Source organism: Peromyscus maniculatus, chromosome 21 (assembly GCF_049852395.1).
Source record: "Peromyscus maniculatus bairdii isolate BWxNUB_F1_BW_parent chromosome 21, HU_Pman_BW_mat_3.1, whole genome shotgun sequence".
Lineage (NCBI taxonomy): Eukaryota > Metazoa > Chordata > Mammalia > Rodentia > Cricetidae > Peromyscus > Peromyscus maniculatus.
In genome coordinates, this window is record NC_134872.1 from 19,946,740 (window position 1) to 19,960,923 (window position 14,184).

General features: G+C 41.9%; 1 protein-coding gene across 2 annotated transcripts in view; it reads right to left on the bottom strand.

Annotated features, from left to right (window-relative positions):
* The window catches only part of Tmem26 (transmembrane protein 26), a 49,161-nt gene extending 35,720 nt beyond the window's left edge, over nucleotides 1-13,441 (bottom strand). The window contains exon 1 of one of the 2 annotated variants that reach the window (XM_042265958.2): nucleotides 12,908-13,441. In XM_042265958.2, coding sequence (XP_042121892.1) covers nucleotides 12,908-13,122 — 215 coding nt within the window. In that variant the 5' untranslated portion in view covers nucleotides 13,123-13,441. The remainder of the gene's footprint in view (nucleotides 1-12,907) is intronic. The other variant, XM_006994221.4, reaches the window with a different exon arrangement.
* Nucleotides 13,442-14,184: the final 743 nt, after the last annotated feature.

The following is a 14,184-nucleotide window of genomic DNA, read 5'->3' on the forward strand; positions in this document are numbered from 1 at the left end:
AGCCTCCTCCTCTAACAAACCATGGGTTCTGGTTTAGAGTAGCATCCTAATTAGGCTGAGCTGTAGAGAGGGGATGTAAAATGCCTTTACATGTGAACATCTCCCCCAAACGTGAAAACGTTTTTTTGGAATGGTCTTCTGTACATGTCTGTCCATTTATGTTGGGCTTGGACTGGCAGCGCAGGGCAGCCATTGTTCAGAACTTCATTGCTCTTGCTGAGAACACTGCACTACTTTGCACCCCTGTGGTTGTTAGACTAGCTTTCTGAATTCAAGCTTTCTGAAGGCAGACCCTCCTCCGACCTTTCCCTCTCTCTGATTTTTCATATCCTCATCTCTAAGACATTACATTATCTTGTTTAGTGTTCCATTAATGTTTGTTCAGCAGATGTTTAACAGTTTAAATGCTTGAGTTTATGAATAAGGAATAACTGAATGGGTAAAAAGGATGAATCTACTCACATACACATGGACCTTTTATTTCTTGAAGTCCAGCACCAAAGATATTCTTTCAGCCATGACCTTTGAAGAACTATTATGCACCACTTAATTTTTAAAGATTAATATGCATTTTTATGCATGTGTGTATGTATACACAACCTTTGTGCAGGTATCCACAGAGGCCAGCAGACAGCATCAGACCCCCTGGAGCTGGAGTTAGGAGTGGTTGTGAGCTGCCTGAAGTGGGGCCTTGGGACCGAAGTTGGGGCCTCGGGACCAAAGTTGGGTCCTCTGGAAGAGCAGCAAATGCTCTTGACTGCTGAGCTGCCTCGCCACTGACTTATTATGTCTACGGCGGGATAATGAGCAGAAATGGTCACATTTGGACAGCCTGCATTGGAATACCACCTCTTCCTTTCCTTCATGTTCGGAAATTTACCTTTTGAGACATAAGCTGCTTAAGAGGGTTAGGAGAAGCAATGTGACCCACATGGGTGACATTTCAGATGCTCAGTTACATAGCTTCTGCTTTCCCTGGGCTCAGCTCTGAAATTTTACCCATGGCTACATATTGGTGACTATGCATAACTATTATTTAGTTCATTTTAGTAGAGTGGTTTTTTTTTTTTTCAGATATCCTAAGATCAATCCTGTTTTTAAACCATGATCCTCACAACTAAACCTATTTAAAACTGCTTGAATCAGAGGATGCTGTTAGCACAGCTGAGAACATCGCAACTGCTGGCTTCACATACGACCTTTGCAGAGTGCAGAAGTGTGGGGGCCACTCGCTTGTTTTAGGTTCTAAGATGCGGCCCACTCTGGGCCCTGAATGCCTCTGGGCTGTGTTGCTTTTCTTCCTCGCCAAGCTGCTGCAGGATTCTTCCAATGCTAGAGATGATAGATCGCCTTCCTGACTCAGACCTTCATGTATGCGTCTGCCTCTCTGGAATTTTCTCTCCCCCAATGCAGCCTGATTGTTTCCTTCTGCTGGTTCATGTCAACAATGTAGGGTGTAGGGACTCCCTTAGAAACCTTTTACATGTCACTCAAGTCTCAGGCTTTCCTTTCACGTGTTTTCTCCCTATGCTTTCAAAATTTATAATTATGTATGTGTGTTAGTGTGTGTGTGCATGTGTTAGATATCATTTACTCATCCCAAGTAATCCTAAAGTTTAGTGTACATGCAATTTTGACAGTCTGTTCCTAATTAAACAACGCCCTCTGCTCCTTCAGAGTGCCTGGCATATGTGGGGTACCTACAAACACTTAGTGATTTAATAAAGACCCTGGTTTGATTAGAAATATCTTCTTGAAATAAAACCACAAATCAATTTTATTAGAAATTTTATTGAGTGAAACTAATGTTGTTTTCTGCTCTTGTAAAAGTTCAGGGTCTCACCCTGAGAAGATAGCTATGTTGTATTAGTTTGAAGGACTGGAGTACCCTTTAAAATGCTATTATAATTTATTTATTCTGTGTGTGTTGCATGCGCACATGATACAATCCATGCATGCAGGTCAGAGGATAACTTTATGGAGTTGATGTCTTCCCCCACCGTGTGAGTTCTGGGGATTGAACTCTGGTCCTAGGACTTGGCAGCAAGTGTCTTTACCCACTGAGCCATCCTTCTGTCCCAGGTTTGTAGGATTCTCAATTTAGTGTCATCAATACTATTCAGTTTCAGGACCAAGGAGAGTTTGGATTTTAAAATTAATAAATTGAACCTTTTCCCATGTTTGGCTGTGTAATTAATCAAGTCACATGATATTTCTTAGGAGCTTTCAGATGATAGTTTTTGTTGTTGTTTTTTTGTTTTTTGTTTTTTGTTTTGGTCTTGATGACTTTGGGAATCCTTAGGTTCCAAGCAACTTGCTTGATGACTAATGCCACAAGAGGACCTAACCAGCTCAGAAGTCAAATGAGTTAGGTTTCTGGACACTTATATAAAATGCCACACAGTACACTGCTGGACAATAAGTGTGACACATCCAAGTGGGAAATTTGTACGAAACAGACGATAGCCTACCACCAATGAGCTAGCTTCTTGGAGAAACTCAAATGCATTATGATCTCAATTATTGTCAGAAAATTAAAGTTGCCAGGTGCTGCTATTTTAAGACCAAATTATTTTGCTTGGATGTGTTTTCCAAATTAAATTTCCTTTACAATTCTTTCCTGCATACCAATTCTCTCCAAAGGAATACCTCATAGGTTTTTCATATGGAGACTAATGTAATTATTTGCTTATTAATAAATTAAGTTACTTGGTTTTAATTCTTGACTATATGAGCATCTATGTCTTGCTGGACACTACTCTGAGCTCTCACACTTCCTGTTTTATTTTTATCTTTTAAGGCAGGGTCTCAGTCAGCTCAGACAGCTGACAATGAATTTGGAGTTCTTTATCCTCCATCTTGCTGGTGTTGGGACTATTGGCAAGCACCACTACATCCAGCTTAGCGCTGAGTTCTTCAAAAGATGTACTCACTGAATTTTTCCTTTCATTTTGTACTAAAACTGAAATGCTATTTATCATACAAAGTAGTCATTTCAACAAATTATAATGCTTTTCATACAATGATTATGTCATGACATTTAGCACTTTAGTGCTGGGGTGGATTTTATTTATTTCAATTCAGCATTAGTCTAGAATTAGGATTCAATTTTGCTCTTTCTAAAAATGACAATTATTGTTCTTATTGAAAATGTAACACCCATTCATTTCTAGACACATAACATTATATACACACATGTAGAGGGAAATTAACCATAATATCACTTGTTACATTCATTTTCCTTTTTTTTTTCTGGCTTTCCAATCATGTATATAAATGTGAACATGGGGTAGTATTTAAATGAAGCAAAAAATAACAGTCAAAAGTTACTTCTTTGTGAATATAGATTTAATTTCTATTTCACTTCTTAGTATTTGACACTCTACAAAACAGAATAGAGTTGCAAGGATCATACACTTGAATTCTAAAATTTGATGTTAAAGTCCCTTAAGTATGGTCAGTATGATTTCTGGAAACATTGTTTTCTTGGAAATTAAGAAACTATGCCAAGTCATCTTTTTTTTGGAGGCCATGAGTTCTGATTTAAGGATTTCTTGGTGTCTTCATCAGTGGGATGGTTTCTCTGGGTGGATTTAAGACTGTGTGACTTCCATGTTGGCTCCTCAGCAAGGAATGTCCATGAGCGTGAGGGGATTTATGGTTGTCAACACCTTGGTACTTTACCTGCCTCTCTGTAGTGTCTCGCAATGAGCCCAGTTCTTTTGCAGGACTATGGCCTCTGAACTCCTGGGAAGTCACTGTTTTGACCCCAGCAACCATCCTCTATGTTTTACAGTAAACTACCTTCTCCTCTACCCCTACTCCCAGATCTCTTTACACGTGCCTTGGACAGGCAAGGGAAGCCATTACTGAGTGTCCATAACCTCACGAGACTCCCCAAAGAAATAGATTGGGCATATTTTCATGTCTGTCAATCAGATGATAGATTCTTTTTTAATTTATCCCATATAAGTCTACACTAGACAGACACTGGCCAGAGAGAAAAAAAAAGAAAATTTTGAAAGGATTTAGACTACACATTGCAATAAAATCATTCATTGTAATTTAGATTCCTTGAGATCTGCTCACACATAGGTTTTATCAAGAGAGGCCATTTTGGAGGTAAATGTTAAAATTCTTAATCATTGATTTCTTTGTTAATAATTTTTAAAATAAAAATCATACTCCAGAATTATGATGTAAGTGGAAAGGGAAACTTGTACTCTCCATACTGCACCCAAACTCAAAATTCCCCAGAGGGTGTTTGAAACAAGGCCAGCTTTATTAAAATCAGAGCCCCGGCACCTGAACTTCAGGATCTTGCCTCACAACCAAATCGGTGATGGGGAAAAGTATGAATGGATTTGGGGACCCATGTATAGTTCTTAACATGAAATATTTCTGAGCAGAGGAACTCATGACATCTTTCTACATGAATTGGCTCTGAGAAAAACCTTGAGGGTCCCTGTCAGGACAGTTCCTCATTCTGGGTCACTAAGTCTCGGCTCTTCCTTCTGATGACAGGACCATCGTGACAGTTCCTCAACCTGTGTCGTTGTGTCCCTTCTTCTCCCTCGGACAACAGCTGACTTTGCCATTGTATCTTGACCCGCCAGCCTTCCTGCACCCTGGGACATAATTAGCTGGAAATTCCTTTTTTTCTTCACATGTCACTTTGCTGTACAGACCTTATATTTCTTCAACAACATCTTCTATGAGGAATGTTTATTTATCGAGAATAAATGTTAGCTTAATAATGCATAAGTGAAATTAAGTCGGCCACGATTATAGGGATTTTTGTGATCTCTGGTAACATAAAATATATTATGAATGTTACTTATGTAATACTGCAATTTATTTCACTCTCCATAAAGATAATAATATGTGTGTATTCTTTTCTGTAGACAAGGTTGGGTCTTTGCTTGGAGATCCAAACGGAAGCCATCTAGAATTTCTCTTGCCTCACTTTTTTTTTCTTTATAACCCACTTAGTTTTTACAAGAACATCTGCTTGCACATGAATGTGTGAGCCATGTGTGTAGCATGAACTTTTCTGCCTTATGGGAAACATCCTACTCCTGACAGCAAGAGGAGACTAGGAAATGGAGAGCTTGGCTTATTGTGACCGTCTGTGACCTTGCGCAAGTCACCTTGCCGTGAATAAGTAGAGTTACACTAAGAGGGCACTAAAACAGGAAACTGAATTTATAATGTCGTTCGAGGATGACAGAAGATAAATGGCCGTATAAAAAGTTTAGTATGTCCTCAGTGTTCTATGACTAGTGACTGTTATCACCTCCATTATCACCTCTTCAACAACCTCATCAACCTCATCAACCTCATCACTATTACCGGAGACTGCCCAAGAATAACACAGCCAAGTTATCAGCTGGCTGAGCTAGGTGAACCAAAATATTGTATAAGAGAGAAGGATATCTAGGAAGATAGAAAGCAGAGGGAAGGGATTGCAAATAATCCAACCAGGACTAGTAGTCCGAGTTAGAAGAGGGATTTCATTCTCTTAAGAATAACTAATCTTTACTCGAATACAATTACACATTGTCTGCCTGTGTCAGGCCCCACATATAAACCACAATTAAAATATAATACCCTTCTGTAATGTGTATACATACACATATGTTATATATACATATATAAGCTACACACACACACACACACACACACACACACACACACACACACACACACACGGGTAATACGTTTACATTCAGAAAAAGGGAACCATGTCAGTACCCACCCTGCCACTCTCCATGAGCAATTTCCTATATCTTAAATATCATTTATATGTGACCTTTAAACAAGAACTTTGTATGGTACATACATTATGACTTTTAAAAGAAAAAAAATACACTGTTTTTCCATAACATCATAGTTGATGCACCTGGGGCTTCAGTCTCCTGATACTAATACTTCAGAAGAATTTATAAAGTGGTGTGGGGTACCCACACAAAGAGCTCAGCCTTGACGTAAATGTGAATTCTTCACTGCCAGAAAAAAATTAAACAGTTCACATTTGTTCCAGTTCTATGTACATAATAATGTCACTGCTGTGAGGAGAAACACAGAAAATGTAAAAATAGGAATATTTTTGTGCTGATGTATTTGAGCTACCCACATTGATTTTTTCTTTGTTTTGCTCTAAGACAAGAAAAATAAATCAAAAGATGTCAGTCACCTTTATTTCAGTTCTAAAAGTTATCAGTTGTATATAATCATGGACAAAGTTTGGACATCGGCCAGTGCTTTAATTTCTAGATACCCTACTCTAATTCAAGTGTAATTATTGTATCTGTCCCCAGTCCATCATGAATAAAAGGTGAGAACACTAACTTTACCTTGACAGTCCATCACAAAAGTACTATAAGGGAAGACCAGAATTGAGCCTCGACATGAACGACATAAAACAAAGTCACTGGACAGGGGTATTCCATGTGTGTTTCCAAAATCACTGTAATCTTAATTCATCTTTTTAGCCTGAGACTGAGTCTCAGGGTACAGCACACATACCCCTGCAAGCACACCAGGAGAAATAGAGAATGCAGAAGATAATGTTATGAATCTCAGGATACACATTGATTCACTGCAGACAGGTCTGGAAAACCTACTTCACAGTGGAAATTTCACTTAAAAACAACAACAAAAAAAAAACAAAACAAACAAACAAAAAAAAAAACCTAAAAATCCAGAAAGCATTCAGGACATATGAACAGTAAGTTAGATTGAGATTAGGCAGAGCATAGCCTACTTTCTGAAAGAACTTCCATGGCTTAAGTTGGCCACATGGAAGTCACTGGGTCTCCATTCAAAGGTCTCTATTTCATCCTGTCTGGGATCTTGAAGATTAGTGGGATTGAATGAACATTATCTGATTGGAGTTAAGGCCCACTCCATGAGATGGAAACTGTCTTAGTTAGGATTTCTATTGCTGTGAAGAGACATCATGACCACAACAACTCATAAAGAAAATGTTTAATTGAGGTGGCTCACTTACAGTTTCAGAGGTTCAGTCCATTATTATCATGATGTGGAACATGGTGGCATGCAGGCAGACATGGTGATACTATTGTAGTAGCTGAGAGTCCTACATATTGCCGGCAGCTGGAAGTCAACTGAGACACCCTGCAGTATCCTGAGCATAGGAAACATCAAAGCCCGCCCTCACAGTGACACACTTCCTCCAACAAGGCAATACCCATTTCAACAAATCCACACCTCCTAATGGTGCCACTCCATATGAGATGGGGGCAGCAATTATTTTCAACCTACCACAGAACCCATGCCTGACTGCTCAGGTGGCCAAGAACCTGAGACTAGATAGGCCAAGGGGAAAACTAAACACTTTCATTTTGTTAAAGGAACATAACAGTAAAATGACTCACATTTGAGAGATGTGTCATTAATATCTATGGCACATAAAGATGATCCCCTTTTAATTATTTCTTCTCCCTGGATGATTCTAATATGAGCTTGAATGAGAAACATCTCCCACAGCCTGAGGCATTTGAATACTTGCTCTCCAGCATTCAATGCAGCTGTTTGGGGAAGTTTAAGATGTGTGTCCCTGCCGAAGGAAGTATGTCACTGAGGGTAGGCTTTAAGATGAAAAGTCTTGCAGTCTTGCACCCTTTCCAGTTTACTCTCTCTGATTGGCCTTTGTGGTTCAGGATGTGAGCTCCCAGCTTCCTGCTCCTGCCAGCATGCTTGTGGCCTGCTACCATGCTCCCCAATGTTGTGGACTAACCATCTGGGGTCAGAAGACAAAGTAGATAGACTCTTCTGCAAGTTGTCTTAGTCATGGTGTTTCTTTAAAGCAACGGGAAAGTAGTGGATACAGACCATTTGGCTTCAAAAACCTCTGCCTAGTCCAACTACCCCTCTAGCTACCGAGCAGAACCTGCTTCTTTCTCACTCTGTAATCCACACCACACAGGTGCCCATTGTTTCTATCAATCATTTCTTCACTTGCTATGTTAGCTCGTCGGTTTATTAATTACGCATTTCTTTAGCCATTTTCTCACCCCTTCATTCAAAAACAGTGAGGTGACTGAGGGAAGGAGTTTACTTCTATTTATTTCCATATTTTCCACATTTGAATATCTGCTATATCTAATGAGTGTTGGCAGCCATTGTGCTTGAATGAAGGGTGAAGCTCAAGGCTCCATGCTCTGCCAGCTGGGCGTGTCCTTCCTCCCAGCTGGGTTTTGCATTCCCCCCTCCAGATGCAAGTCTCACCCTTTTCTCTGGTTGCAGCTCAAACCCTGCAAAGTTCCCTCTCCTCCCTTCTCTTGCTCACCCGCCCTGACTCCTCTGGAATGTTGAATCAGGCAGCAGACAAGGATGGGAGCTTGCAGTCTTCGGGACTCCCTCCCTCCTCCTTTCCGACTCTGTGAGCCTGGGTGAAAAGGTTTAGCAACTCCATGCCTCAGTTTCCCTTATGAAATGGAGAACACAGAGGAAACAAACCCACCTGCAGTGGTTGTTGGATCACGTGGGACCACCTGTGTAGAATCTGGCAGAACTTGAAACTTTATAAACGATTTTATAAAAGATGCACAACAATTCTCATGCCACACTTAAGAGCACTTAATCAAAATGCTACATTTTATTTAATTTTTTCAGTTTTTTGTTGTTGTTTCCTATTACTTTTGTCAGGCCATAGTACCTTGCATAATAGTGTTGTTACTTACCATACAAGTAACTGTCAAACCTGGTTTAGTGGCATATATCTATAATCACAACATCCGGGAGGAAGGAAGAATGCCACAGGCTAAAGGCTACCAGGAGTACATAGGACTGTGTAGAAAACAAAACAAAAGCAAAAATAGCTTTTGCCTAATCAAACATAAAGCAAACAGAAAGGAGAGGTGACAGAGGCCGTTATCTACTATCTCAAAAGCTCACAAAATGAAATCCTTTGCATTATTAATATTCTGATGAAGAAAGATCTGTGTTTAAAATTCTGTACTTTTGCCAGTGAACTCAATTTGGAATTTCTTTCTTTTTTAATTCTCTGATACTACCTCCTTCCAAGCAAACAAGCCTCGAACTTGTCACAAACTTGGGAAATCTTTCTATCCCCTGAGGAGTATTGCTGGGAAGCAATTGTAATATTGTCTTGTATTTGATTTTACCTAAATGATAATTCACAGATCCATTGGATCTTTGCCCAGACAACTGAAAATAAAAATCAAGAAACAATTAAGCTAAGTGATGCCAATTTCCATCTTGGAGAAACACAAATGAAGATGCAGGTAATGTGAACACTGGGAGAATGAAAAGCAAGCTCCCCTGGCATTCCTTATGGGTGTGTCACTGGTGGGTCCACCCTCTGGCTTCTATAGGATTCCAGCGTTAACTATTCCAGCTGGCAAGTTCCTCAGGATGCTGTAATGCTCCTTGTCCCTGGGCAGCTGAGCTCAGCATCTAGTTCCACATTTCCCTTCCAAAGGGCTGGGAAGATGTCCTTGGGGACATGTGCATGCTTGCTACATCAAGAAACTGAATCCCCACTGTCCTTTATAGTACTGGGATTTGTTCCATCCTTCATTTAATTTTTCAGGGTCCAGGTTTAAATCTTAACAAAAGGAATAATATTCAAATTAGCCTGGAATACTCCAAAGGAAGTTCACGGATGTGATAGTTATTACAGAGGGATTTCTACTGGAATCTACTGGATTTTACTGATCTTTTAATGTGGGAGAACTTCCACTGCTGAGATGGCCTTCTCCTCCCTAGCACTGTTGGCTAGAAAGCAATTAAAACACTGTCTTGTGTGCTTTGACTTTACCTAAATGACAATCAGTTGGATTGTTTTCCAGATAATTGAAAAAAAAATCAAAAGAACATTGAGTTCAATGGTAATTTCTTCTTTTTCCTCTCTCTTCCTAATCTTCCTTCTCTTCTGTAATTGTTCTTATTCACCCACTTCTTTTTCTTCTTCTTTGATGGGTATAACAAGTGCTTCCAATTGGAAAATGTGTAATTCTCCTTCCAGTGCATCCTTGTAACAAATGAACCATAACAAAGAAGTCTGTAACTTCTGTGTCCTGAAGATACACAATGGAGAGCCCTCTACTACAATGGTTAAAAATGTATCTCAACCTTTTCAATAGTATCAGTACGTATAAACCACAATTTTCTCACTGGTCCTTTAATATAAATCCGGATTTTTCACTGTTATTTTCCACCAGTATGTTGGAGAGTTCATGGTTTTGCTCATTTCTTTACACACAGATGATTTTGGTTCTATGGGCAGATTGTAAAATAGAAAGAAGACCCATGGTTCAAAAACTTACCCACCTATTTATCTACCTCAGTTCATGTGAATCTACACACACACCTCTATAAAATTACCATTTTCCCATATAGATACTATGTGTCAGATTTCATTGTATATTGTTAGCATAGATATTACTGTAGTGTTTGTTTTTTTTCTCTCTCTTTGATTCTATCAGCTAGTAATATGGGATAGAAAATGGTTCTTAACACTCTCAAACAGAAAATGATTATGCCGTTTTTTTTTTCTCAGAAAACTCCAACTTAGAATGAAATAGGCCCCAAATCAAAACCTTTCTCATTGTCATCATGCTATTTCAAGGATAATTTCATTTGTATTTTTCGCAGTCCATTATTTCACTTTTCCCTTACTAGCTTGTGATTTTTATCTACAGTGCAAATGACCATCTTTGCAAGCTGGCTTACAGCTTATGTTCTGTAACATCAAAGTATAGCCTGGGGATGGAGTAGAACTAGGAGCAGATCTTTTGCACCACTTTGCAAACACTCATTTGTCCCTGAATTTCTGCAATCAGCCAAATGCATCAACTTTCCCTCCCCCCGCCCTGTTTACTTTAAAATATTAGTTGGGATATCAAGCCAGCCAACTTTTTCTTGAACCAGTGATATAATACACAACACACAGCACAGGTCTATAGTTCGAAACAGAGGGTTTTTTCCCTTGTTTTTAACACACTGAACTAATGGTTTATTAGACTCACGTAAGAATAAAATGTGTCTAGTTGATATTTTAGTATAGAATATTATAATATGAAAGAAATGAAATGATCAGGATATAAAGAAAGCCTCTTATTATTCATTAATTATCAATGTATATAAATTCACATAATTCTCCAACAACCTATGAAATACATATTTGCAGATCTGAAATTGAAGCTTGGAGACACTAAGTAACTCCCTTGAGGTCACACAGTAAGTAAGAAGGAATGCCCATGATCCATCCTATTTTTAAGCCCAATTCTGCCTCCTACACCTTAAATACTAGCATGGCTCCAGTCACCCATTAATCTGACTCACTGACTCATGTACATTTTGTCCAGATTATTTTTCCCTTCTTTGTTGTAAGTGCTATGACAGCCTGAATCAGCAATATACACAAAAGGCTAATATTCCACCAGCTATGGTATTTCCACACAGACACAATGGCTCTGGCCAACTCTTGGGGAGGAAGAGGTTAGTTCAGATTTTGCTTAGCTGGCTGCTTTCTGAGATCTACATTTATCCCAGAAACGCTCATGGTTGGTGTCAGTACTACCTCACACTGGACAGATTTTGGCCTCAGACTTCCTCCTTCAATGAAAGATTTGTGTACTCTAGTGTATTACAACTAAGAGGGAAAAAAAGACAAAAAACATCTCAAATGTATCTATTAAAGGATACGCAGGTGAATGTAAGTTTTCTCCCCTTTATGAGTCTTCTTTTGGGAAGTGAATAGCATTTGTCTTTGTGATACCAAGAAGTCAGATTAGAAATGACCACAAAAGCCTCATGCTTAAGAAACTGTTGGTGGGAAGGGGGGTGGAAGGTAACATGCCTACCCTTGCTGTTAGCTATCCTGAGCCCTCCAAGGACTTGAGCATTGATAATTGAGGACATTTTTCAAAAGCAGAGGTTTTCAGTCATGTTCCCATCATCTTCAAAGGCAGCCCATTTTCTTCCACAGTGACTATTGAAATATGCCACCTTTCTGCGCTCTGCCGCGGAAGCACTTCTGTCTCTGAATGTGACAGCTAATTCAACAGCAAAGTGCATGCAATTAATACATGAACTAATACCACTGCCTTCTTTCTTGAGGAAAAAGGCCTCGCTTGGAGAAGGTTGAGGTGGAACTGCCCTAGAAGGTAAGGGTCAGGGGCTGGGAGTGCTTTCTGCAAATGGCCAGCAATCTTTTCACTTGCATTCAGTCTATAGGAGGAAATACAGCCACCAGCGGAACCCAGAGTTCCCATGCTGAGGTTAAGACTAAACCACTGCTCGTCCCGCTTCCAGTATGGCTAGCGCAAACCATGCCTGATGAGGTAGGCTGCCAAGCTCCCAAGCCACCGAACCCAGACACCTGAAACTGGTTTCACACTGGAGAGCCAGGGACATTTGGGGTTGGAAGGAATTGGAAGTGACTAAAACCACAGGCGTACTGAGGGCTGGTAAGACAGGAAGAGGTTGAAACCAAAGGTGGGTGCGGGGAGAGCCACTGGGCAGTGGAAGCTCAGAAGCGCTCAGCTCTGCAAGGCATCTCCACTCTTGCAAGCATATACATCCTGGACTGGTCCCGGGTCGGTCTCACAACTTAGAAAGCAGTGCAGCCAGAGATCAGCTCCACTCCTCTAGTGAAGACAGTTTCAGCTGGATCAGCCAAATGCACACATCCAGACTCCAGCCTTCCCAGCGCTGCACTGGGGCCCAAGGTACCACTAGCTTGCCCAAAAGACGCACCCGCATCCCACGTGCTGGCGAACGGAGAACCAAACCGACCCGAAAGCCCGCGAAAAAAACCACACACTGCGGGGAACAAGGGCTTCGGTGCCACCTGCTAGGACCATGATGAACAATGCCCAGGACCCTCTGCACCCTCCCTTTCCAGGACACTCACCATTTGTAGCCTCTGCCGCGCTTGAACTTGAGGGTGAGCACGGTCTCCAGGACCAGCAAGAGGTTAAGCAGGGCCAGCAGCCAGTATCGGCGCTCATTCTTCACCCAGGTCACTCGCCAGACCGCGACCAGGGAGTGCAGCACGAACAGCAGCCTGGTGACCAGGGCCTTGAGCAAAACCAGCCCCTCCATCCTGCCCGTACGTTGTTCTGCCATCCCGGCGCCTGCGCCCTGCCGACCCCCGTGGGCAGCACCCTGTGCCCACCCCTGCTCAGGAGCGGGACAGCAGCTGGACAGCACTGGGACTGCGTCTGCAGGCCGAGTTCCTCCTCACACTCCCGCGCGGGACTCCGGTAGGACAGGAGAGCCCTGCTCGCCCCGCCCCCTCCAACTTCCAGAGAACTCTTCAAAGACGGAGTCCAAAGCCAGCTTCCCCTGATTGCTGGGCTCGGCAGGCATCTGAGGCTGCACCACCCAGGCTCCCCTGGGTGTTATTCTGCAGCGCTGCCCATCTTCCCGCAGATGCTCCGGGCTAGCCTCCATCCCTGCCCTCTTCCCCCACCCCCAGGTCACCAGGGAGTGGACAGGAATGCCCTCCAAGTAAGCAGATGGTCAAGGTGCCGCAGGGCTGGAACGGGGAAGCGGCACAGCACAGGCTCGCTCTCTTCGCTTTCCTACCCAAGTGTTCTCTCGGTCTTTCCCACGTTCAGTGGAGCACAGTTAGCCCTCGTGGTGGCTCGCGAAGCTGGGACTCAGGAGAACCAAAAAATCTGCTGTCCAAGCAGTTTTAGAACTGAAGTTTTTGCCCAGTTTGAAGAATTGAAACTTCCAGGGACCAGAGGCAGTCAGACCGGCTGGCTGGCCTTTCGCAGCATCTCATTCAGTGCATGGGCAGCCCTGGCAGACTTATTCTTAACCCTTAATCGGTGGCTCCGGGACTCCAGGAGGTAGAGGCAGGAGGATTGCTGAGAATCCCAAGCCAGCCTGGGCTACAGTGTGAAACCGTAACTCGAAAAAAAGTAAAGGAAGTTTACAGCTTTAGCTTAGTCTTAGAGTACTCACCTAGTATGGGGTGGGGGGAGGGAATATAGTGGGAGGGAGTCGGGAGGAGGGAGGGAGGGCCTTGAACACTATGAGTATTTGAGGTGGAGGTTTGTAATCTAGAACCCTTGTGATGGAGATCCATGAGTTCAACTCCAAGCATCAGAGCCAGAGAGGGAACTGAAGTCATGGCTCCGAAGCCCCCCGCATAAATTTTATTTCCTTGTTTGATGTCCC